This window comes from Molothrus ater, chromosome 6, assembly GCF_012460135.2.
Source record: "Molothrus ater isolate BHLD 08-10-18 breed brown headed cowbird chromosome 6, BPBGC_Mater_1.1, whole genome shotgun sequence".
Classification (NCBI taxonomy): domain Eukaryota; kingdom Metazoa; phylum Chordata; class Aves; order Passeriformes; family Icteridae; genus Molothrus; species Molothrus ater.
In genome coordinates this window covers 39681159-39703752 of record NC_050483.2, presented here as the reverse complement: position 1 = coordinate 39703752, position 22594 = coordinate 39681159, and the positions used below count along the sequence as shown (strand labels likewise).

Below are 22594 nucleotides of genomic sequence, written 5' to 3'. Positions count from 1 at the left end.
CTGATGCTGACATGGGGCTGTTTTATGGAAAAGATTACTTAGGAGGGACCTTCCAGCAATGAGCAGGGTGGGGTTTGCAGGGAAGAGCAGCTGCTTGCTCTGGGCTCCTTCAATGCCCCTGGGCAGCCAGGGCCCCTGCTCTTGCCCCTCACCCTGAAGGTGTAGGAGGCATGGAGGTGACCCTGTTCCCTGGCAGGGCTGTGCCATGGCATGCTTGCAGCTGAGTGCCAGGGCTGGCCTTCCCCACCTGACAGCCAGGGCTCACCCACAGCAAGGACACTCCATCATTCCCCACCCACCTCCTTCCTCAGCTCGGTGAGCAGGGCAGGGGAGGTGGCACCAACAGTGCCATATTCGAGGTGATGCTCCCAGTCAGCAGCCACTGCGTGGGGCTCACTGCAGGGAGGCATTTGCTCTTTAAGGAAATGTCTCTGTTTGCCTCATGTCCCTGGCTGGTTCCCTGAGCTTCCTCTGTCCCTTGCTCCCAAATGCGTAACTCTGCTCCCCAGAGCCGAGTGGGAGGCGGCGTAAGGGACATGCTCGTGCATTTATAGCATCGACCTCCAGCCCTGTCCTGCAGCTGGGGAAGGGCACATTTGGCCCCCCAGGGAGGAGCATGGCAGAGGGGAAAGCCAGCAGCTGTGACCCCAGCCAGCTTGATGTTTCTCCCATATGCAGGAGGATGTTGCTGATCACAGGTTACCGGTGTCCAAATATTATTCCTCTTCTCCTGTCTCTGTTCCACATTGCCTAGAAAGTGGATGCTCATCCCAGGAATGTAAACTCTGCCCAAGGCCTCTGAGGAAATAGCTTCAGACTAGGAACAGGACTGCACTCAGCAATTAAGGGCTGGTCTCCCCAGCCACACAGCTCCTGGGGGAGAGCCCTTTGCTCCAGCGCCAGAGGCTGGCCTTGTGTCTGAGAGGTGGCCCCAAGGGACCTTCCTGCAAGGACAGGCATGAGGCCCCGTGTGGTCACAGTCTTTGCAATAACAGGATTCTGTCTGTCCAGTGAGTTGGCAGCAGCTGCTGCTCAGGGTGGCCTCTGCTCTCGGGTGGGAGGAAATGCTCTCTTCACCCCATCTCACAACCATCCCTGGGGAAGTGGGAAGGGGGTCCCCTTGGCCCAGGAGGGTCTGTAGGGTGGCAGAGGGAGACCACAGGCACGCTCCAGTGACCACTTTGAGGATGTTACCTGCTTTTTGCTGCCCGGCCAGGAGAAGGAGCATGAACAGGCACTGACACTGCCACAGCAGCCCCAGCAGCTGCTGAGTTGGTGCTGAGTGATGAACTGCAGCACACCCTCCCCGCGGTGGGGCTGGGAATTCTCTGTGCTTATCTCTGCAGCATCTCCATGCTAATTTGCCAGGCCTTGCTCCAGCAGCTTTGTGACACACTCAGTGGTACCAATGCCTAGAAGCTCCTGACTGAGCCCAGCTCCTGCTGATGCCTGAGTCACCGCCACTTGCATGGCCCAGTGGGGCTGAGGACAGGCAGCTGGCATGTCCTGCATCCCCTGGGGACAGATCCCACAGGGTTGGGAGCAGATCGCTGGCATCCTCATGCTGCAGGGACAGACCTCACATGGTGTTGGGTAGGGAAGCCCTGAAGCAGCCTCCCCACTCTCCCAGGAGGACGTGAATCCTGGCACGGACACAGAGCTCGTTATTTCCCTGGGACCTGCAGCCGTTGGGGATCGTGTTGCCTGTCGGCATCTCATCACACCTCCCATAGTTCCAGCTTCCCTGGCCTCTGGGGCTTAAAAATAGAACAGAAAAGGCCAACAGAGCTCCTTTGGGTTGGCAGAAGGGTTTGACCCAAGACCTGCTGTGCCCCCTTCCCTTCCAAGCTGTAGACCAGAACCAGGATGCTGTCCCTGAGGCTGGGGAGGCTGGAAACCCTTTGGCAGGGGTCCAACGGCAGGGGCTGATGGAACAGGCACAGGGCAGCTTAAGGGGGAAGAGGGTGGGTGGACAGGCATGGGAAGTTTGGGTGGGAACAGAGCATCAGTAGAGGAATGAAGAGGATGGTGGGATAGGGGCTGTTGTATGGGGGCAGGAGCCAGGTGGGCACACGGGTGGATGGGCATGGGGCAGCGAAAACAGCAAGCCGAGAAGCCCAGCACAGCCCCGGTGGTTCCCGCCGGCCGGGGATTCATCGGGCACGGGACGGTGAATGGAAGCGCCGGGAGAGCCCGATGGAGCGGTGACCGGAGGCGGTGCGGGGGCGCTGGAGGAGAGGGCTCCGCCGCGTCCGGGAGCACCGGCCGTGCCCGCGGCCGCCGGGGCCGGGCACCTGCTCCCGCCCCGCGGCGGGGCCGGGGCGGGGCGGCGGCGGGGCGGTGGCGGTGAAATACGGCGGCGGAGCGGGGCGCGCTCCCATGGCCCGGCGGCGGCGGAGGCGGCACGGCGGGGCCGGCGGCCCGGCGGCGGGGGCGGCATGCCGGGGGCGGCAGGGCGGTAGTGGCGGCGCCGAGTCTGTACCGGGCGGCGGGAGCGGCGATGCGGCTGCTCGGCGCCTTCCTGCGGCTGCTGGTGGCCGGGACGCTGGGGGCACCGCCCGCCCCGGTGAGAGCCGAGGGGCGGGAGGGGGGTCGGAGCACGGGGCGGCCGCCCGGGGCGGCCGCGAAGGCCGGGACGGCTCCTCCCGGCGCTGGGCGGGGGGCGGCAGCGGATCACCCCGTGCTGCCCCCCCAGAGCTCGCCTTTCCCTCCTGCAGGCCCCGGAGGAACGGGGGACCGTCAGCACGGAGTCTCCCGGTGAGTTGGTAATGGGCGGCCGCCGGTGCCCCGGCTGGGAGGGGGCAGCAACCCAGGGAAGGCTTCGCGCAGGGCCGGGGCGCGTTGGGTACTACCCGGGTCTGTGTTACCTCTGGAGCCCCGTGGTGACAGCCGGGAAGGTAGCCGGGAGCTGTGCCGAGGCTCGGAGCAACCTGACGCCCCCAGCCGTCCTCGGGCACCGGGTACCGCCGCGGGCCGGAGCGGAGCGCAGCCCAGTCCCTAAAGTGCAGCCCCTCCGGTGCCGGCATGCGGGGTGCCGGGCGAGAGAGCTCCACTTCAGCTCTCCCTGCTGGAAAGCCCCAGGGGACGGCTGTCCGGCCGGGCGAGGTGCGGGGGAGCCCCTTCGCGGCGGAGATCGGGGGTGAGCAGAGAGCCTGGGCAGGAGACGGAGCTGGCGGATAGAGGGAGAAAGAGCCTGTCGGGACGGCTGTGTGAGCCCCCGCACAGTGATGTGCACAGTACAGTGACGGACTTACTGGGAGCACAAAGTGGTCCTTTGCTTCCCTGTGCTCCGTGGTGGCTGCAGGACCCCCCCGCGGCTGCTGCACCTGCCCGGCAGCGGCCCGGCTGGGCTCTGCCTCCCTGGGCGCCTCCTGACAGTCCCTGTCCCTGTCCCTTGCAGTCCTTACCTTTCGGGAGATCTGGAATCGTAGTTTCTGCCGGCCTCTGGAGCAGCTGGTGGACGTCATTACTGAATTCCCCAACGAGGTGGAGTACATTTTCAGACCCTCCTGCGTCTCCCTGCAGCGCTGCGGAGGCTGTTGTGGGGACGAGGGTCTTCGCTGCGTGCCCGTGGAGACGAGCACGGTCACCATGCAGGTACGAGCTGCTGCTGCTGCTGCGGGGCCGGGCCACACGGCTGGAGGGGGGCTCACTGAGCGCCGGGAAGTGAACTTGCAGCTTTGCATCCTCTAGGCATTGTAGCAGTGTGGCTAGCAAGGGAGAGGGCTTACAACTGCTGAAATGCAAGCCAAGCCAGTAGGGTCCCTCTGCCTGCTCTTTGGGCTTGGCCCAGAGGTCAGGTGTCACCCCTGGTGGTACTGGCCTCACTCCCTCCTCCCCTGACTTCTCTCTGTGTGGTCTGTCTGACTCATTGCTGTCATTTTTCCAGACCTTTCCTGTCCTGTGGTGGGGCTGGGGGGGTGTTTCAGTTAGCTGTGGCTGCCTGTTGGGACAAAGCAGGTACTACCCTTGAATCAAGGGAGGAGTGAGGCTCTCCTCTGTCAGGTGATGCTCGGGGTGGTGCTGACATGGATGCCCCCACACTGGGGCATGGTGAGCATGAAGGGCTGAGCCAACCGAGTTTTCAGTCACCCCTGTGTGAGCTGTGAGATGCGGGGTGGGAGGTCCTGGGATGTTCAACTCTTCCCCATGTACCAGGCAGCAGCTGTCCTCACACTGCAGCCCCTGCACTGAGCTGCCAGAGATCAACCTGCTGATGCTGCAGGGACCAGGGAAATGCTCTGCTTTGCCATGGATTATGGACTAGGGAATGCCTGCAATAAACCACCAGTGATTTTGGTCTCTGAGGCTGAAAGTGTGTTGGAAGGCAAGATGGCAAAAAGCTCTTGGCTGGGGTGGATCAAAAGCCTGGTGTGAACAGGAGGCAGCTCCCCAAGCACAGGTCTCCCTCTGTGGGAGGGATCCTGCTGCTGTGTGCAGAGTGGAAATGCCAGACACTTCCGCAGGGGCTAGTGTGGATCACAGCAATGATGAATGTATCCTGTAAGGCCCTTGGATGTCCAACCTAAACTTCAGGCTGGGCTGTGACATGTAACGGTGCAAATCCTGTACCCCTGGGCTGGGGAGGCACTGTGGTACTGACTCCAGTCAATTCCAACTCAGTGCTGTAGGAAAAGTGTCCAGGAGGAGGCAGCAGCAGTGGGATTGGCCTGAAAAACACAACTGGAAGGATATTTCTGTCAGAGAAGGGAGGTGTGCAAAGGGGTCAGATATGTGAAAATTATCCAGAAAGGTAGAGACTGAAAAATCTTTTCTAAGTCTGGGAACTCCCAGGACCATGGGACTTAAATTAAAGCCCTGAAGACAAGGGGTGGCACTGGCAGAGCCTCCCAAGCTGCCGGGGCAGCTGGGCCTGGCCAGTGCTGCCTACGTGTAGAGGTGGACTCTGTTGTTGGAGGTCTCGAGGAACAGGTTAGACATGCATCTTCCCAAGAACCTAGGGTGGCAAGGCAGTGGCTCAGGAGTCTTTCCAGCCCCCTCCTGCCACTGCCTGAGAAGTAACCTTTGCTCTTCTTTCAGCTCCTGAAGATAAAGCCAAACGGGGAGGCACCCTATGTGGAGATGGCGTTCACCGAGCACAAGCAGTGCGAGTGCAGGTAGGGACTCCTGGGTTCCAGCACGAGCAAGCCTGCCAGCTCACCCTGTGTGTGGAGCAGGGGCACTCTCTGGGCACCCTGGCTGGGCTGGCACCCCTCTTGCTGTCTTTGCACTAGGGCTTGCTGGTGCTTGTGGCCCTTGTCCAGCTGCAGGCTGCAGCACATCTCTGCACCTGCTCCCTGCAGACAACAGGGCGTGTGCCATTGTGAACACAGGTCAGGCTCCATGCACTGTCTGCAGGGCTGTGCTCCCCAAGCCTGCAGCTACCTTGGCATGCCTGGTCTATGCTCCTTTAGCCAGAGGATCTGCCTGTGGGTAATGGAGCAAGGCTGGTGGCTCTGTGGCAGCAGTTTGGTGTGTGATAGCATGTCCAAGGTGGTGGCTCTGCAGGGAGCTCCATGGCTTGGCATGCCTGGATGTGACTGTGGCCCAAAGAGAAAGCTCAATAGCTGAGTCTTGGGGCCACCATTTAAGGGAGACTACCCCATACAGACCTGGGGATACAGCAAAGGTTTACATCCAAGCCAACAAATGAAAGCTTAAAACACACAGTGCCAGCCTGGCCTGGATATGCAGTGCTGGCCTGGAATGGATGCACAGCACCTGCCTGCCGCAGGCTTCTGGCACCTGTCAACCCCCTGGGGTGCTCACTGTGTCCCAAAAGTGGTGAAAGCCTGGGCAGGATGGGGCCTCTGCAGTGCTGTGGGAGCAGCTCTGGTGCTGCCTGCAGCTGGTCCTTGCTGTAGAGACTCCAGCACTGCCTGCATGGGGGGCCCTGGTCATCACTCTTCATCGTGATCCAAGGGTGATTTAGTATTGTGAAAACTGGGGGATGAGTGTCCTGCTGGGCAGCCATTAGACATGATCCTTTCCTGGAAGAAGATCCTGAGGATTCCCAGATTGGTATTCCCCTGCAGCTTTATGAGCAGCTGTACTGGAGCAAACCCAGCTTCACATGGTCTCTGTCAGTAGATGCAGAAGGGAGAATGGGAAGAAGCAGATATATTAATTGCCTCCTTCTCTGCTTCCAGCTATTTCCCATGCAGGGAATTTCCTAAGCCTTTTGTGCTTTTCCTCCCTAGGGTAACTTTCAGGGGATCTCCTATGAGCACTTGTGCAGGCTGCCCTCTGAAGCAGTTTTTGGCTTCTTCCTAATCTGCTTTCCACACCTGTACATCACTGGCTTTTGTAGTTAGTGTAGGTGTGGCAGATGTCCTGGCTGTGACCCCCACAGGGGAGGTAGGTCATGGCTGAGAACCCGCTACCAGAACTTTGCAGCAAATCCCCCATGTTTGTCACTCAGGATGCTCCACCTTGTTTCACTATGGGATGTGAAACCTGCCACTGGGAGCAGCTAAGGCTGAGCTTGCCCTCCCCAGACTCACTGGCAAAATGTCACATCCCAAGCCAACCAGCCCCTTTGCTGTCTCTGCCTGCTCTCTGCCTGCTGCAACCAGCTCCTGACTGAGGGCTTGATAAGGTCAAGAGAAGAGATATTTTGTCTGTTTTAAACATGAATGATGACAGGTAGATTGTGCAGTGTATTGGGGCATGTCCTGGGGCCAGCTCATGCAGCTCAACATGCAGCACTGCCCAATAACCACTTCTCTCTGTCATTTTCCCACTCTGCAGGCCCCGGCAGGACCTGATGAGGCTGGGAAGGTAAGTGACACCAGGGGCTTTGTTACTGGCTGGGATTGTGGGTCTCATCTCCCACTCATCAGCTCTTCTTGTGGTACTTTCCTTCTGAAGGAGGAGGTCCAAGGGCCGAGGTAAGAGAAGACAAGACAAGAAGGGACGGAAAGACTGTGAACTGTAAGTGAGCAGGGGCAGGTATGAGTGGTGTCTTCTGGGTTAATTTTCTTGGGATGTGTCTTCATTAAGCATTTAGATCTTTACTGACACTGTGAGCAGTGAAGGGTTTGTGCAGAGCAGACACAGAAGTAAGCAGGAGGGGACAGTGGCTGTGGGGAAACAGGCCTCCTGCCGAAGACTCAGGAGGTACCTGGTAGTCTCCAGGCTCAGCAGCTCGAAGCTGGGCAGAATGGGGATGGATGGGCTTGGTGACTTGATGGTGTTTTGCTCTATTGCCATCACAGACCGTGCTGGATTTCATGGATCCATGAATTTCCAGTTTCAGCCTCATCTTGCTGCCAGTTGTGTCCTTACTGCTGTCCTTGACTGATTGTTGTTTGGGTTACTCTACTCTTTCCATCCTTTATCTCACTTTCTCAAACTCCTTGCTGTAACAGCACAGGCTGGACTCATTGTGGGCACTTTTGAGGTGTGACACCTGTGGCCAGCAGTTTGCTCTAGCATTTCCCCCTTTTGTCTGAAGGCTGCTGTTGGGGGCTCAGCAGTGCCAGCCCCACCATCCTCACTGCTCCCCACGAAGAGGCTGCCTGCAGGCCCTACCCCTGCAGTTGTGTGTCCCAGGCACAAAGAGGGGGGGCCCAGGGCAGAGCAGGTGAGGCTCCCGTGCTGGCAGTGCTCACCCCGTGCCCTGCTCTCTTTGCAGATGTGGCACACCCCGCAGGTAGCCCCTGCCCTGCCCCAGCCCCGCTCCCACCACTGGGCTGAGCCAGCTGCCCTTGTCCCCAGCGCGGGCACCTGTGGAGTCGTGTCCCTCCAAGCTGCAGCGGGAGCAGGACTCCAGCACGGAAGAGCTGACTGTTACTCTGCTTGGCCCTGGTGGGAGCACAGCCTGGCACCAAGGACTCCCTTGCCCCATCTGCCCCACTGGCAGCAAGAGAAAAGGACTTGTGACCTGGGGCTGAAGATGAGGAGCTCAAGCAGTGTGCTGGTGTTTGAGGACATTCTAGGGACAATGAGGAGCTAAGCTGGTGCATGTGCTGCTGGAACTGGCTGGGGAGGACAGCATGATGTGGCAGTGAGTGGAGATGGCTCACAAGGCTGCACCTGCAAAACCTCTCTGTCCTGCCAGCACTCTGCAGCTGGGGAGGAAGGAAACCTGGGGCAGGCAAGGCTGTAGGGCTGCATCCGTCCCAGTTTTGGCACAGGGCAGCCCGGGCAGGTGCCAGGGATCTTGCCTGGGAAGCTGTTCTGCTTGGGAACAGGAGGGAACTGGGCTCGTCGTGTATTCACAGCTGCATCTCAGCTTTGCCCTGCTCAATAAAAGCTGGTCAGACATGGGAGCTGGCAGCTCCTGTCTGCTTTCCAACAAGGCAGGGGAACTTCCACATGGGCACCCACTCAGGCTGGAATAGGGCAGTGACCCAGGGTTTGTCCCCATCACCAATCCTGCAGCACCAAGGGACTGCCCTTGGTGTGCTGCTGGAGATGAGCAACCAGCAGGTTGCTCCCTGGGCTGGGGGCTGTTCTTGTACTGGAGTTCAGCTGGGTACTGGGAGACCCTTGGGTGAGCTGCTCTTCCCCTCCACACCACAGTGTGGGACTGGTACCTCTCCCTGTTCACCCTGCCCATCCTGTTCTCACCCCTTCTCTTTTTTTGTTTGAAAGCTTCAAACAAAAGACTGGAGGGCAAGATCTGCAAAGGTTTCAAGGTTACCCTTAAATGATGGGACCTGTGGTTTATCCTACTCTGAGGAACAAGAGTGGAGCCTAACACAGCAAGAATTGGGGTCCAGGGTGGCTCCTAGCCACACCTGACAGGGCTGCCTATGATAGGGGTTACATTATGACTCTCCATAATGCTGGTGTTGCCTGAGGCTGGGGACATGGGGACAGGGCAGAAACCTGCCAGGGAAAGCTGGAGGTGGGTGTTGAGGTTAGTGAACCTGCATACTGCCATCATATAGCAGGGAATTGACTGTGTGAGTTGTAATTGTGCAGCTAGGCATATTGTTCAGGAGCTTGCTGGATCCTTTTGGATCCCATTTCCAGGCATCTATAGTGTCCCGGAGCACAGCCAACATGGCCTTTGCCTCAAAAATAGCTCATGAAGTTCCTCCTTCACTACCTCACAGATGAGGGGAACTCGCTGCTCCCCTTCCCATATCACTCAAAGTCTGTGTGGACCATGTGCTGGCCTGGTCCACACAGGCTTTCCCTATCACTGTGTGTCATTTCTGCCTGGCTGGCTCTACTCTGAGGCCAAGGAGGACCAAGTGCAGCACTTGAGGATGTATGTGATGGTTTCTGTATTGTCTTTAATACCCCGGTAGTATTACATGTTTAAAAAAGGAAGCTACATAAATCAAGTATGTTAATTAATAAAAATAAGTTTATCAAGACTCATGCTTAGGATTAAAACAAATTCAAACACACTAACACACAGTGGCTTTTCCTGTACACAGTTCCTGGTGTCTCTTTGGCCACTGTCTGGCACTGAGATATTCCAGGCAGTTCTGCCCATCAGACGTGGCAGGGCCAGACCTCTGCCTTGCACAGACCCCTGTGTTGCTTCTCTCCCTCCATCACTCGGGTGCTGTTTGTGGCCTTGTCCCCTGCTCCTCCCGTGGCATGGGGTGCTGGATAGCAAGAATGTGAGTGCTGGGAGGGATATGGCTGTCCCACTGCAGCCATGATGAGCGGAATAGCTGGGGCAGGTCTGGAGCAAGGGGAAACATCACTTACACAAGAGGTTTGGGAGCTGCAGCTCCAGCTGTCAGGGCTCCCTCCAGCTCCATGGAGGTAACAGGAACCTAATGAGCCCTAGCCCATGAAGTTCCTGTGATTGCTGCAGGCATCACATGCCCAGGGGAGTGCTAGCTCCTTTCCCTGTCCCTGCCAGAGGGGAGAGTCCTCAGACCCTCCTCACTCCAGGGTGGCAGGGACTGCCAGCAGGAACTCCCACCCAATGGAAGGATGAGGATCAGGGTGGGGGACTGCTGCTCTGAGGGGCAGAGGGGTTCCTGGCTTCAGGGCTTGCGTCCAATGCCCATGTTTCCTCTCAAGGGGACCCACCACTGTCTGCCTGTCCCTCTGTGTGGTCCCACTTGTAGCTTTTTTTATACCACTAGCTCCTGGGAGCTCTCCTTGGCCACAGCAGATGTGTGAGCACTCTGACAAGATCAGCTACATCTACAGAACCCCATGTCCCCAGGTACTACAGTGCAAGGGCTGTAGGTGCCCTTGTGAAGGGACCCTGACATACCCCAGCCCCAAAGACAGCAGCATCCACCATGGACAGGCAGTAAACATGTTCCAGCCCCAGTGCTCCCAAATCCCTCATCCTTTCCCTGCCTGAGAACCCCTTGCAGCTGTCCCACAGAGCCCAGGAACAACACACCACTGGGTTATCAGTGTCCCTGGGCTCCCTGTGTCTTCCAGCCTTACAGGGCAAAGGTTTGTTTAATAAGGCTTTAGGAGCTGCAGCAAGATGGTTTAGGAGGATAGTTATAGGGAGACAAAACATAAAGCAGCCTCATGAACCAGGAAAAAAAATTTACATTTTTTGGGAAGTAACTGTAAAGGTGATGTGGGCATTGGCCCAGAGATGTAGCATTGTAGCTGATGAAGCCCTGATGTTGAAGCTTCCCTGTCACCTCTTGTGTCCCTGAGCACAAGCTGCCATCAGAGCACTGCCACCCAGCAGTGTCTTCCAGCCATGCCCAGGCAGGTCTCCTGCATGTCTCCATGCAAATAAAGAAACACTGAGGTCCTAACTTCTTGATTGTGACTTACAAGTCTTTTGCACCCTCACAAAATTTGGCATAATCCTGCCTGTTGAAGCCAATGATGTTTGCAGTCTCAGCATATTTTAAGCTTTTACCAGCTCTCATGTGTCAATTTTAGCTTGTGAGAAAAAAGGCAGCTCTCACTCCTCTCCCTGCTCTTTGTCTGTGCTGGTTCTGCTTTGGCAGTTCCCACTTCCCAACAAGGAGCACAAGCTCTTCAACAGGTTAATCTAAAAGTAATCCCCCAAATTTAAGGTACTCTGTCCAGCACTGACATGGAAACCTGGAAGCCCACAGGTAAAGGCAGTTGTGCCTCAGGGCTGGTACAAGTCTTCTTCCCTTGCAAGGCTTTTCCTCACAGGAGCATCCTTGAAGCACTCCCCACTGATGCCTTTGGCTCACTCTCTTCTGGCTGCTCCGGACATGTTCAATTAAGAACTTAACTGAGTTTTATACCCTCCTGGTGACTCCTCTTCCCACATCTCCCTGCCACCATCACCTCAATATCCAAACCACTCTACAGATAGATTGTGCTGGATTTTGTGGTTTTCCTGTGCTCTGTCCTCTCCAGGCCCACACAGATCTGCTGAAGCCAGGCAGGTGAGTTGTGCCAGCAGCACCCCTGCTCTCATCCCTGGCTCTCCTTCACTTCTTGCCTGCTCAGACTTTTCACTTCAAGGAGAAGCCTCCAGTCTCTGGTGGGAATTAAAAGACCACAAAGACTGTGGGGTGTAAATAGGGCAGAAAAAATTGGTCTCTGTTAGGCAGAGGCTGGAAAAGGAACCTGGAAGTGTTTTGAGAAGAAACCAAAGAACCAAGTACATCAATTGTGTTTGGGCAGGAAGTTGTCTTACAAAGCAGATGGCTTTGCATCCTCCTAGACCTGGCCTCTGAGGAACAGTCAATACTTTCATACTCCCAAAGAAATGGTCTTTGTAAGAGAGACAGTGTTTGGTGCTGGATGCTGAGCTGAGCTGTGGGCACGGGCTTTACTGCCCTGTGCTGTTGTTAACAGGCTGGGCTGTGCACAAGAGCTGCCCAGGGCACCTGAGCCCAGGGAGGTCCCCTACAAGTGTGTGCAAGGTAACCACAGGTCTGGCACAAAGGGGTGCCCCCTCTGCCAGTCTCACAGCAAGTACCAGGTCCAGCAGGAGCTGACACAGTGACTGACCAGGCTGGTGTGGCTGTGATGGCACAGCACAGGGCCAGCTCCTGACAGAATGAAAACCCCCATCTTAGGATCTTTTCCTGTTGTAGTGGGACATACACATAGGTTAGCAAGGGATGGACAAAGATGCAGGGGCCTCCCTCTTCCCAGGCAATCTTAGAACAGTTTTTCCAAGGGTATCCCTTAGCTTTCATTCCAGCCCTTCTCCCTTTGCAGGTCCCCTGCCATGCTAGTGGTAAGGCAGTTATTTAATCTGGGACCAACCATCCCACAGACACAGCAAACCAGCTGGCCAGTTGGCAGTAACCACTTGAGCACTCCTGGTTCAGCAAATCTCCTTCACTAAGAAGTGCAATGATCTAGCAGGCCCTGCAAGGCCTTCTGGCCTTCCAAAAAGCCAGGCCAGGAGGGCAGGAATACATGTTTCTAGAGTAAGCCAAAGACCGGTATTTTTCACACACAAAGCATTTGTTAACCACCAGCTGGGATATTGATTACGCTGTCATTTTGCTGCACCTTAATGCACTTGTGCTGATCTCCCTGTGCTGTAGATTTAGAATAAGTTGGTAAAACCCGAAGAGTCTGCAAGAGCTGGTAGGTCTGGCTGAGAGCTCAGTGTCAGGGCCAATGGCACTCACTTGAAAGAGGAAATCGGGAAGAGCCAGGGGTACCCTGGGCTGGCCGCGGTGAAGTGGCAAGACACTCACCATTGTAACTGTGGCAGTGGGGAGCTGCTGGTATGGGTGCACCTGTCGGCTGGATGGCAGCAACAAAGGCTAATTAAAACACAGCTAATTAAGCGTTATGGGAGGAAGGAAACACGGCTGCGAAGGCACAATTTAATGAACGGGAGCTTGGTTAATTAAGGGCAATTAATGGTGAATAAGGATGATAATAAAGCTAGTGGAGCGACGCCTACCGCGCGTTAACAGGGAGGTGGAGTGCCTGCCTCGGGCGGGGGCGGGACCCCGGCGGGGGGACCCGGGCACGGATCCCGCGGGGGGCGATGATGATGATGATGATGATGATGATGATGATGATGATGATGATGATGATGATGATGATGATGATGATGATGATGATCTCATCCGCGGCCAATCAGCACCGCCCGCCCCTGCCGCGCCCCTGCCGCCCCGCCCGGCGGCGCCGGGGGATGCTGGCGGCGGCGCTGCCCGGGCGCGGTACGGCGGGGCTGGGGGACCGGGGCCCGTGCCGGGGGGGCACCGCGGGTAAGCGGAGGGGCCGGGGCGGGCGTCGCTCCCCGGCGGAGCGCGCAGCCCCGCTGCCGGTGTCCCGGCGGGGCCATGAGCCGCGCGGAGGCCGAGCCGTGCTCCCGGGCGCTGGCGCAGGCCCGCGTCTACCTGGGGCAGCTGCGGGGCCGCGTGGCGCCCGCGGGGCCCGAGGGCGGCGGGCGCCGGGATTACCTGGTGGAGGCGGCGCGGCAGCTGCGGCTGGCGCTGGAGCGCGACGTCAGCGAGGACTACGAGGAGGCCTTCAACCACTACCAGAACGGCGTGGACGTGCTGCTCCGCGGCGTGCAGGGTGTGTGCGGCCTCCCGGGGGCAGCGGACCGGGGCATCCCTCCGGGGACGCCAGCAGGGGCACTGGGGCATTCATACCTGTGAGAGGGCCAAGGTATCCCTGCAGGGAGAATGACGAGGGGACGGGAAAATCCCGCTAGGGGGTGTGTTGAGGGCACTGGGGCATCTGTCCAGGGTGTGCATCCCTACCGGGAGAAGGGCGAGAGGGCTGGGACATCCCCTGGGGACTGTGGCCAGTCCTTCGGGGCCGAGCCAGGCCCCTCACAGCCACCCTTTGCACCGGCCGCAGTTGACCCCAACAAGGAGCGGCGGGAGGCCGTGAAGCGGAAGATCACCCAGTACCTGCGGCGCGCCGAGGAAATCTTCAATTGCCACCTGCAGCGGGCGGCGGGGGGCGGCAGCACCGCTGCCACGGTGAGGGGCTGGCGTGGGGCCGCGCGGGGGGACGGCAGCGGTGCCGTGACACCGGGAAACGGGGTGGGGATGGGGACACGCAGATAAAGCAGCCCCAGTGGTCCTCCACGTCTGCCTCTGCCAGATACCACGCTAAGATGTGTGGAGAAAACAGCAGGCACACGGAGCTGCCGAGGGTCCTGACCTGCCAGTGGCTGCAAGGGAGCTGGCAGCTCTTCGCCCTGCCTGGATCAAGGAGCCGAGGTGGGCCCAGGCTCCCCAAGGTGCTTCCAGGACCCCACCCTCCAAAGTGTGTATGCTTAGCTTGCTGCCACCATAGTGGGTATGGACATTTTTGTGGAGACTGAAGCCACTGCAGGGAACCATCCTGTCAAATGTTAGAAATGTCCTCTTCCCATCTGTCATTGTTTCCATCTGCATGGAAACCAAAGACAGTGGCTGCTTTCTGCATTGTGGGAAGGAGGTGGTTAAAGAAGGGAGAGGGGAGTGAGGCAGGGCAAGGTCAGAGCCTAGTGGGAAGAATGCAGGGAGAAAGACAACTACCTTCCACACAGATCTCCTTAATGTTGAAACAGTCCAGGTCTAGCTTCAAATTTTGGTGTGATTTTTAAATCTGCTGCAAGTGCAAGCTTTCCCTAGAAAATAGATAAATCCAGGGGTTGGCCAAGAAAATAGTTCACCTGATGTTAGAAATGAATCATGGCCATTGGAGTGTTTTCTTTGCACGTTGACCAGCTGGGCAATATTTCTGTGTACTCTGGAAAATGCAGGGGCTTTTTTCAGCCACTGTAAAGAACAACAGCATTTCTAGGTCCTACCTCCTCTTCCCTTACCACCCTGCAGGGCTACAGCAGCCTGCGCTTCCGGCCCATCAGGACACTGAGCTCAGCAGTGGAGAACCTGAGACGGTGCAAGGTTGTGGGAGTGATTGATAAGGTAATGACTTCACCTGGAGAGGGGGGGGTGAGGCTGGGGCTGGACCAGAGGGAGCATAAGCTGGAGGGTCCTAGCAGCTGGAATGGGGGTGCCAGCCCTAGCACGTCCATCAAGCGATGTTGGGGTATCCATCCACACCATTCCCACCCAGAAAAATTCATAGAAGAGGACTCAAGACCTCTTAAGGAGTTGATTGGGAAATCTGTTAATGTTCCTATCACTTTTGCTTACCATACCTCCCAAGATATTGACAGGAAGGTTTATGCACCTCGTTCTTTCCCACATATGGAATTGTGTTTTGTGCCCAGGTGTCACAATGGTGGCCTCCTGTGGATAATCTAGACTTCAGCAAAAGCTGAACTGTCTGGAAATAAACTAATTAGAAGTTCATTATCTTGGAGTGAAGGTGCCAGACTTACTCTATCCACACACACGGCACATTGCTCTCCACTACTGTTCACACATCTCAGTTTGTCAGGACTGACGGGATCCTCCTGTCCTGCCAAGGCCCAGTTTCAGCCCAGAAAGAGCACTGTGAAACCCTTCAGCGTGAAGGAAATAAAACTGGCATGGAAGCCTCCTCTTGGTTTAATTCCTGCTTCTTGGCTGCATGGCTATCTCCTTGCCAATAACCTGTGTTTTGCCTTTCAAAAACAGGGGTCTGAGCCTCACAAAACTCTTCCAGTTGGGTGGGAGTTTGTTACAGTTCCAGAGATGAGACCCTTGGGTCATTCCTGTAGGCTGTGTGTTGGGTCACCACTTCTGACCGTTCTGTATGTACTGTCCCAGGTGCAGATTGTCCAGGATCCAGCCACTGGTGAGACCTTTATACTCAAGGTGAGTGTTTACAGTTCCATCTGCCTGCTTCTCCCTCTCAGGCTGGGGCCACCTTGTCCAAGCTGATGGCTGGGGCAGATGAGAGGATGACAAATAGCAGCTCTCAGAGGCTGGATGAGTTCATGGTTCAAAAATCTTCTTTTGGCTGCCTCAACCACCCTCTGTGATCAAAAGGGAAGTAGTTCTCCTTGGCCATCCATTTCTCTGACTTTTAACACTTCAAGCCTGTGTGAAACTGAGTCACCCCCTGAAACAGGTTGTGAGAGGTGCTCATTACAAGTCCTAGAGTATTTTTCAGTGTCCTTGGAACTAACAGTGAAGTACTTCATTAACTGTACAAGGAGGATCTGGCACAAGAGGGAGAAGCATCATTTCCAGGGCAGGAGGAGAAAGGGTTGGATGGCAGGTTCCTCCCTGAAGGGAGCAGGGTGGTTGCAGAGGAGTCAGTGCTTTGGAGCAGCTGTGCCCTCTGGGTCCCACAGTGCAGATGGGGAGTGCCCTACCTTGGCAGAGCTTTACAGAGCCCTGCCTTCTCACAGCTGGGTGCTGGGGACTGACAGAGCTGTAGGAGCCACAAGTTTGTGCAGATGGGGGAGCTCCATCAGGGGTGACCTGGGAGCAGCCATGGGGCTTGGCAGAAGGCACATTCTGCCTGGCCTCCAGCCCTGCCAGGTGCTAGGCTGCACAGAGTCCAAGTCCCTGCCATGCTATACCCATCTGCCTGTCCCTCCTCAGAGCCTCCCCAAATCCCATGTTGAGACCCGTGTGCGACAGACCATCATCCCTCATGGGGTCCCCTTCATGGTCAAGCTGTTGTGCTACTATGTGAGCGAGGACTCCATCTTCCTCCATCTGGAGCACGTGCAGGGTGAGTGAGGACAGCCTTGCCTTCCATCTGTGAAACATCCTGGTTTATCCCAAACTGTCCTTTCTTTAAAGCCCAAAGTATGTTTCTCCTCCTGTTTTGGGACTGTTTTTTATGGTGATAATTTAAGCTGTCTTCTCCACAGAAGGGTGGTGGGTACCAGGGCTTGGAGACTTAGTGAACAGAGAAGTTCAGCTGTGAATTGCAGAGGTTTGATAAGAACTGGCTGGGGATGTAACCTAGAAATGGGCCTGTGGAGACCCACAAGAAGAAAGAAATTGTGTGTGGATGTGTTATACAGAAACCAGCCTCAGTCTTTAGAGAGATGAGCCACTGTGCCTCATGGGAGGAGCAGTCATGCCTTTGGGTAATGAAGTTATGTGATTCAGCATCTTGGAAAGAAAAACCTCTCCGTTTTACTGGCATTGTCTGACCATAACAGGAAGGTGATGGAGAAGGAAAACGAAGTGAGGTAGTTCACCTGACTTGTAGAACAAAACCATCTTTTGACAAGACCTTTATGAAACTTTTTTTTTTTTTTTTTGGTTACAAAAGGTGAGACTGGATTTTGAGATCATACCAAAGAGAGGAAATGGAAAATTAGGGCTTAAAGGGCAGTGAGCATACTGGGGTTTGGTAGATTGAGGAGGCTTACTTGAGGCTGTCCCAGATCCTGGTGAAGAAGTGTATGACAAGGTGGAGGCTTGTCCATGGAACTTATTTACTCTGCTGGTTGAATGGATGTGTAGGGAGCAGCAGCTGGAGTCCAGTAACAACAAATGGAGGCTGATGTGGAGAACAGGCTCAACTCCTTGTGCACTGCTATAGGCTGAGTTTGCAGAAAGAAGCCAGCACTGAATGTAGTGAGGCTGGGAAGCCCTGGCAACATGCTGTGGGTACCAGGGTCTGCTGCTCTGGCTCCTTGCTGATCCATGGCCTTGTGCCATGCTGTGGGAGCTCTCTGGCATTTCTGTCACACAGGAAGGAAAGGCTTTCAGGGGGAAGTGGGGATGGCAGTGGGGTCAGGAGCATTTGTGAATATGCTGCTTGTCTGTGACATGCAAGTGGCAGAGGTGGGATCAAAGAGACTCTGTAGAATGGGGAGAGGGCTGCTAAAGGAGGAGGGAATGGGACTTAGGTGTGCCAGGTCCCAGGGAAGCTGTGGCATTGGGCATGGTGTGCTTGTAGGGCAGGGGTGCATTCTGCATAGACTTGAGCTTTGCTGCTGGGGAGATTTTATGATGCTCCATCATGACCCCACTATGTGGACTTTGGCCTGGGCCCCTGATTGGGCCATGTCAGCAGTGGGGGAACCAGAGATAATTTCTGCCTCATCACTTGTTCTCCTTTCTGCTTTCCAGGGGGGACACTGTGGTCTCACCTCCGCTCCAAGTACTGTGTCCAGCAGGACTGTGCCGGTTCAAACACCATTCAAGCCCTCCAGCACCACGGCACTGAGGATGGTGTGGGAAACTCCCAGGGTGGCAGCCAAGTATCCATCCTCCCTGTTTGGACAGGCAGTGGCCTCCCAGGCTCTGTGAACTACCAAGTATTGGGAAACACTGATGCCTCACTCCCTCAGGAGCAGTCCCCTGGCCCCACAGACTCTGGCTCAGGGAACCACTGCCAGCTTCTCCTGGCTCCTGCTGGTGGCAGTGGGGCTGCACCTGGAGGACAGGATCTGAGTGTGACACAGACTGTGTCTGGTGGTGTGGACCATTTTCCAGCAGCGTCAGCCAAATGCCCTGGCCAGGGCCTGGTTGTCTACCGATGGAATGATCTCACCAGCAGCACAGGCTGCATATCTGAGAGAACAGCCTCCCAACAAGGCCCCAGGCTTCCCCAGGGGCTTGTCCCTGTACCAAAGACTGTGAGAGGGGGCCAGCCAGGGGCAGGGCAGCTGCCAACTAAGGAAGTGTCTGAGGCCTCCCAGGCTCAGCCCCTCCTGACCCTGGGTGAGAGGCAGCTTCCTGCAGGAGTTGCCCTGTCCAGCTCTGGCAAACACAGTGTGCCTGACCCAGCCGTGTGGGAGCCCTCTTGGGGAGCAAGCCTGACCTGTGGCTGCCTCAGCAAACAGCCACCATCAGGACAATGCAGGGCTTTGGCTTCCCATGGGCACAGCCGGAGAGCGTGGGCTGTGAAGGAAGAGCAGGTGCAGCTGTGGGCAGCAGAAATCCTCCTGGCCTTGGAGGGACTTCACCAACAGGGTGTATTGTGCCGGGACCTCAACCCCAGGAACCTGCTGCTTGATTCAGCTGGTAGGTAATGCCCCATGCTGCTGCCCCAAGGAGGAGGAAATTGGTCTCCCAGCTGGGAGACTGCTGCTTCACCCATTTCCAGAAGATGTGGACTTTCTTGTGTTTGCTTTGGAGGAGGGTGGGAGTCTGGGAAGGTTTAGTATTTCTGAAATTGGAAGTTTGATCTCACTTAGGTTTTCCAAGTAATTATTACAAAAGATGGCTCTGCAGCAGGAGAGTCAAGGGCCATAGCCACAGAAATGCATTGCCCCTGCTCCCACGTGGGGGTTGGCTGCCTGGGAAATCCCAGTCTGGGGAAGCTGAGACCAGCTGAACAGTGTCTGAGGTTAGTGGGACTAGTGGGTTATTTTCCCCTGCTTATAGTAACTGCCTGCTGGGGATGTTCTGGAGCTGTCCCATCCCTCTGAGCCATCTTGCTGTCAGTGCAAGTCCCTGCTCAGCTGGCAGCATCTGGAACAAATTGGAGAGCTATAAATTGCTTAAGAAAAGAAAAATGCAGAGAGTTGTGCAAGGAGAAAGCTAACCTTCTCCCCCCCTTCCCCTTTAAAGCCTTCTTCTTCCCTCACCACAGCCTGCAGTGAGATCTGGGAGCTTGGAGCCTGCCCAAGCAGTCTTACCTGTTGTGCACCTGGGGCAAGCACTGGGAGGCCAGTAAAGGGTGTGTGGTGCCAGGGGATGCTCAGTTCCTCTGTGCTCAGGGCATGACAGGCCCCCAGTGCCCTGGCTGCTCCCAGGGGCAGGGATATGGCTTGGCTTTGTGCTATGACCAGAGTCCCCAGTCTTTCCTAATACTCCTGCTTTTGACTCTGGTGCTGCTCTGCAGGTCATGTCCGTCTCACCTTCTTTGGCCAGTGGACAGAGGTGGAGCCCCAGTACTGCAGCCAGGCACGGGAAGAGCTGTACAGTGCTCCAGGTAAGGGATGTGTCCCCTGGCTTCTCCAGCTCGCTGCACAGTGCCTCAAATTAGACAGAGGGGGCTTCTGCAGGCAGTGAGATGTGTCCAGCACAGTGTGGTCACTGGTGCTCCCTGTCTCCAGCTCTAACCCCTCTCTGTCTCTTTCTGCAGAAGTGGGGGGGATCGTGGACCCCACTGAAGCAGCTGACTGCTGGAGCTTTGGCTCTCTCCTGTATGAGTTGCTGACAGGAGTGGTAAGAGGCTGAGGAGCTCTGTAAGGAGGACAGGGGAGGAGGAGGCTTAAGGGCTGCCAGCTGTGTGGGGCTGGGAGGGTGCCTTGCCCTGCTGGCACCTCAGTTCTTGGCCAGGTTCCTTTAGACATGCGATTCCCAGTGCCTGTGCATGGTCTCTGGGTGTTAAGGGCCCTGGCTCTTAAATGCTACTGTGTAGAACTGGGGTTGTGTGGCAATGAAGATTCAACAGGGTGCTCCAACTCTCCTTGGTGCCTCTGCTTACCATCACCCTCTGCCTCCTGCAGCCACTCTCCCAAAATCATCCATCAGGGATTCAGCCTCACACCCAGCTGTATCTGCCAGAGGGCCTCAGCCTGGCTGCTACATCGCTGCTCACTGAGGTGAGGGGCTCAGGTGGATGGGGGGGAGAATGGGAATAGAGGTTGGGGAAAGGCAGGGTCCAGCCTGGAACCATTTCCAGTGTCCTCCTCTCCCCATCCTCCTGTCCCATTGCTTTTCTCTGCAGCTCCTGCAGTACAATCCCAAACGACGCTTGGGCTCTGGAAGAGGCGGCATAACAAAGCTGAAGTCTCACTCCTTCTTCAGCACAGTCCCCTGGAACAAGCTGGTGGGCTAGGCAGGCTCTCCTTCCCCCAGGGAGCTGGGCCCTGGGCTACTTCCCTGGCACTTGTGGCACTGGCAGCACTGCCTGCTGGGGAAGGCTTGCCTCAAGGGCTGCCCTGAGCTGGGGGACACGAGATTCTGCAGCCTTACATGTCCTTCTGTCTCTGCTTCTGTTTGCTCCATCTCCAAAGAGGAGGCGTCAGGCTGGACCTGTCTTCTCCAGGTCCTCCCTGGGGGGAACAGGACCCTGGGTGCACTTCCAGGAAGTGGTGGTGTTCCCCTTCTTGGGGCATCTCTTCTTCAGCTCAGCACCCTGCCCTGGAACTCCCTCCCTGTGTTTTTTATCTCTGCTGCTACCACAGTGACCCCCCTGCTCTGTTACGTTTTGTGGCTTTCAAATGCAGCCCCCCTGGGCCCTGCTGGCTGGAGCCCAAGCCTGCGGTCTCTGCCCCTCCCTGACTGCATGTGTGTGTGTGTGTGTGGGGGTCATCCCTGCTGCAGGGGTGACACAAGGAGCCCTCTGCTCTTCTCTCCCTGGCCCTCTGAAAAAAATAAACTACTCAGTATCACTTAGAGAATTGTCCTTTTCTTTCTGAGCTGCATCAGCCAGATGTAGGCCAAGTCTGCTGAGTGACAGAGAGCCCCAGATGTGTTTCTGAAACCTGCCTGGGCGCCCTGGGTTGGTGTCACCCCCAGCCATGCGCACCCTGCAGCCAAACCCCAGAAGGTGGCAGCAAGTGTCTGGCCTTCTGTCCTTGTGCTGCTGCCTGCCTCACAGCCTCCCAGGTCTGCACAGCTGTTTGGCTGCAGCTCAGACGTGGGAGAAATGCCTGGGTTGTCTTCCAGCCCTTTGTCATTGTTAGGTGTTGTGGCTCCAGCCTTCCATCCTTCAGCCTGCCAGAATCTTTGTACATGTGGCCTCCTTTCACCTGGCAGGACAGCAGCCCTGCCAACCATGCTTTGAGCACCCTCACTGCTGGTGGACCACACAGTGAGGGTTTAAAGGGGGGAACTCTGAGAGCCAGCACAGAGGGAAGGAGGCTACATGTATAAAGATTCTGGATTAAAGAAAAAGCACAAACACATGTGTCTGCTGACAGCCCAAGGTGGAGGCTGCTGTGCTCAGTGGTGCAAGTAAAAGCTACAGGCTCAAGGATGAGGTGGCAATGGCAGCAGTTCGGTTCTGGCCCTCCTCTCCCAGCACCCCTCACACTGCTCACTTATCTCCCATAGCAAGGAATGACTGGTACCACAGACATGTCTCTGTGGCTGCTGGTTCCAGCTCCTGCCTGCCCACAACAGCAGACACCCTCCCAGGCAGCAGCAGGAGTGCTCATCCACCAGAGGGAAGCAAAGCTCTGGAGAAACTCATCTACACCAGCAAAGGTGGACACCTCAATTGCTGTGCAGAAACTGGAGGACTGAGCAGGAGCAGCTGAGCCTGGGGCTTTTCCTCGCCATGGCAGCCCGCACTGGCTGAACCCTCTAGCTGCACCCTTGCACCCCTGTCCACCAGCTTCCTAGTCCTGTGATTCAGGGGAGGTTCAGGAGGAAGGACCCTGTGTCCAAAGCCACAGCATGGCATCTTGCAACTCAGTGCCATGGGTGTCACCCAAAGAGTCAAAAGAAGTTTCAAGCACTACTCTCTTACAGCAAGCCTTGACAGGGCAGATTAAATAAAGCAGTTTGCATAATTTTAAGAGTTTGACTGTATGTTCCCTTCCTGATTGGTTCGAAGGCTTCATTTATTGCAGCTCCAGACAAAATAAAGGCTTCCCCAGGCTCATGTACAAAGTCAAGGCAGACCCTCTGTATCCTAAACCAGCAGAGAGGCTGAGTGCAAGCAGCATTTTTTAATCAAAACCTTCCCTTTCACTCAACTTATTTGTGCAAGAATTAGACTCTCTACCCTTCCCAGAACAAGGAAGGGATTTTTCCTCTCCCCCTAACCTACCTTAGCCAGGGCCAAGCAAAAAAGCTGACTCTGCACTCTGTTTTTGTCCCTAGCTGCCAGGAAAATGAAGGCATCAGTACCAGGAACTGCCCTCCCTTTCATCTGCTTTGCAGCTGTGAGTGCAATCATTTTCTGTTAGAAGGGGTTGCCC

General features: G+C 56.2%; 2 protein-coding genes across 3 annotated transcripts; both read left to right on the top strand.

Annotated features, from left to right (window-relative positions):
* The first annotated feature begins 2500 nt into the window (after window positions 1-2500).
* On the top strand, window positions 2501-9332 carry PGF (placental growth factor). The gene is made up of 7 exons (XM_036383205.1): window positions 2501-2566; window positions 2718-2757; window positions 3401-3597; window positions 5041-5117; window positions 6751-6780; window positions 6871-6933; window positions 7637-9332. Exons 1-7 carry the CDS (start codon window positions 2501-2503, stop codon window positions 7656-7658), a joined length of 495 nt encoding a protein of 164 aa, XP_036239098.1. The 3' UTR covers window positions 7659-9332.
* Window positions 9333-13017: 3685 nt separating this feature from the next.
* Window positions 13018-21067, top strand: RPS6KL1 (ribosomal protein S6 kinase like 1). Of its 2 annotated transcripts, XM_036383601.2 has the most exons (11): window positions 13450-13521; window positions 13717-13841; window positions 13966-14104; window positions 14685-14777; window positions 15567-15614; window positions 16350-16482; window positions 17841-18737; window positions 19561-19650; window positions 19804-19886; window positions 20171-20266; window positions 20392-21067. In XM_036383601.2, exons 3-11 carry the CDS (start codon window positions 13979-13981, stop codon window positions 20500-20502), a joined length of 1677 nt encoding a protein of 558 aa, XP_036239494.1. In that variant the 5' UTR covers window positions 13450-13521; window positions 13717-13841; window positions 13966-13978; the 3' UTR covers window positions 20503-21067. The 2 variants fall into 2 exon arrangements, with proteins under 2 accessions (XP_036239493.1, XP_036239494.1); XM_036383600.2 differs by lacking the exons at window positions 13450-13521; window positions 13966-14104 and adding an exon at window positions 13018-13428.
* Window positions 21068-22594: the final 1527 nt, after the last annotated feature.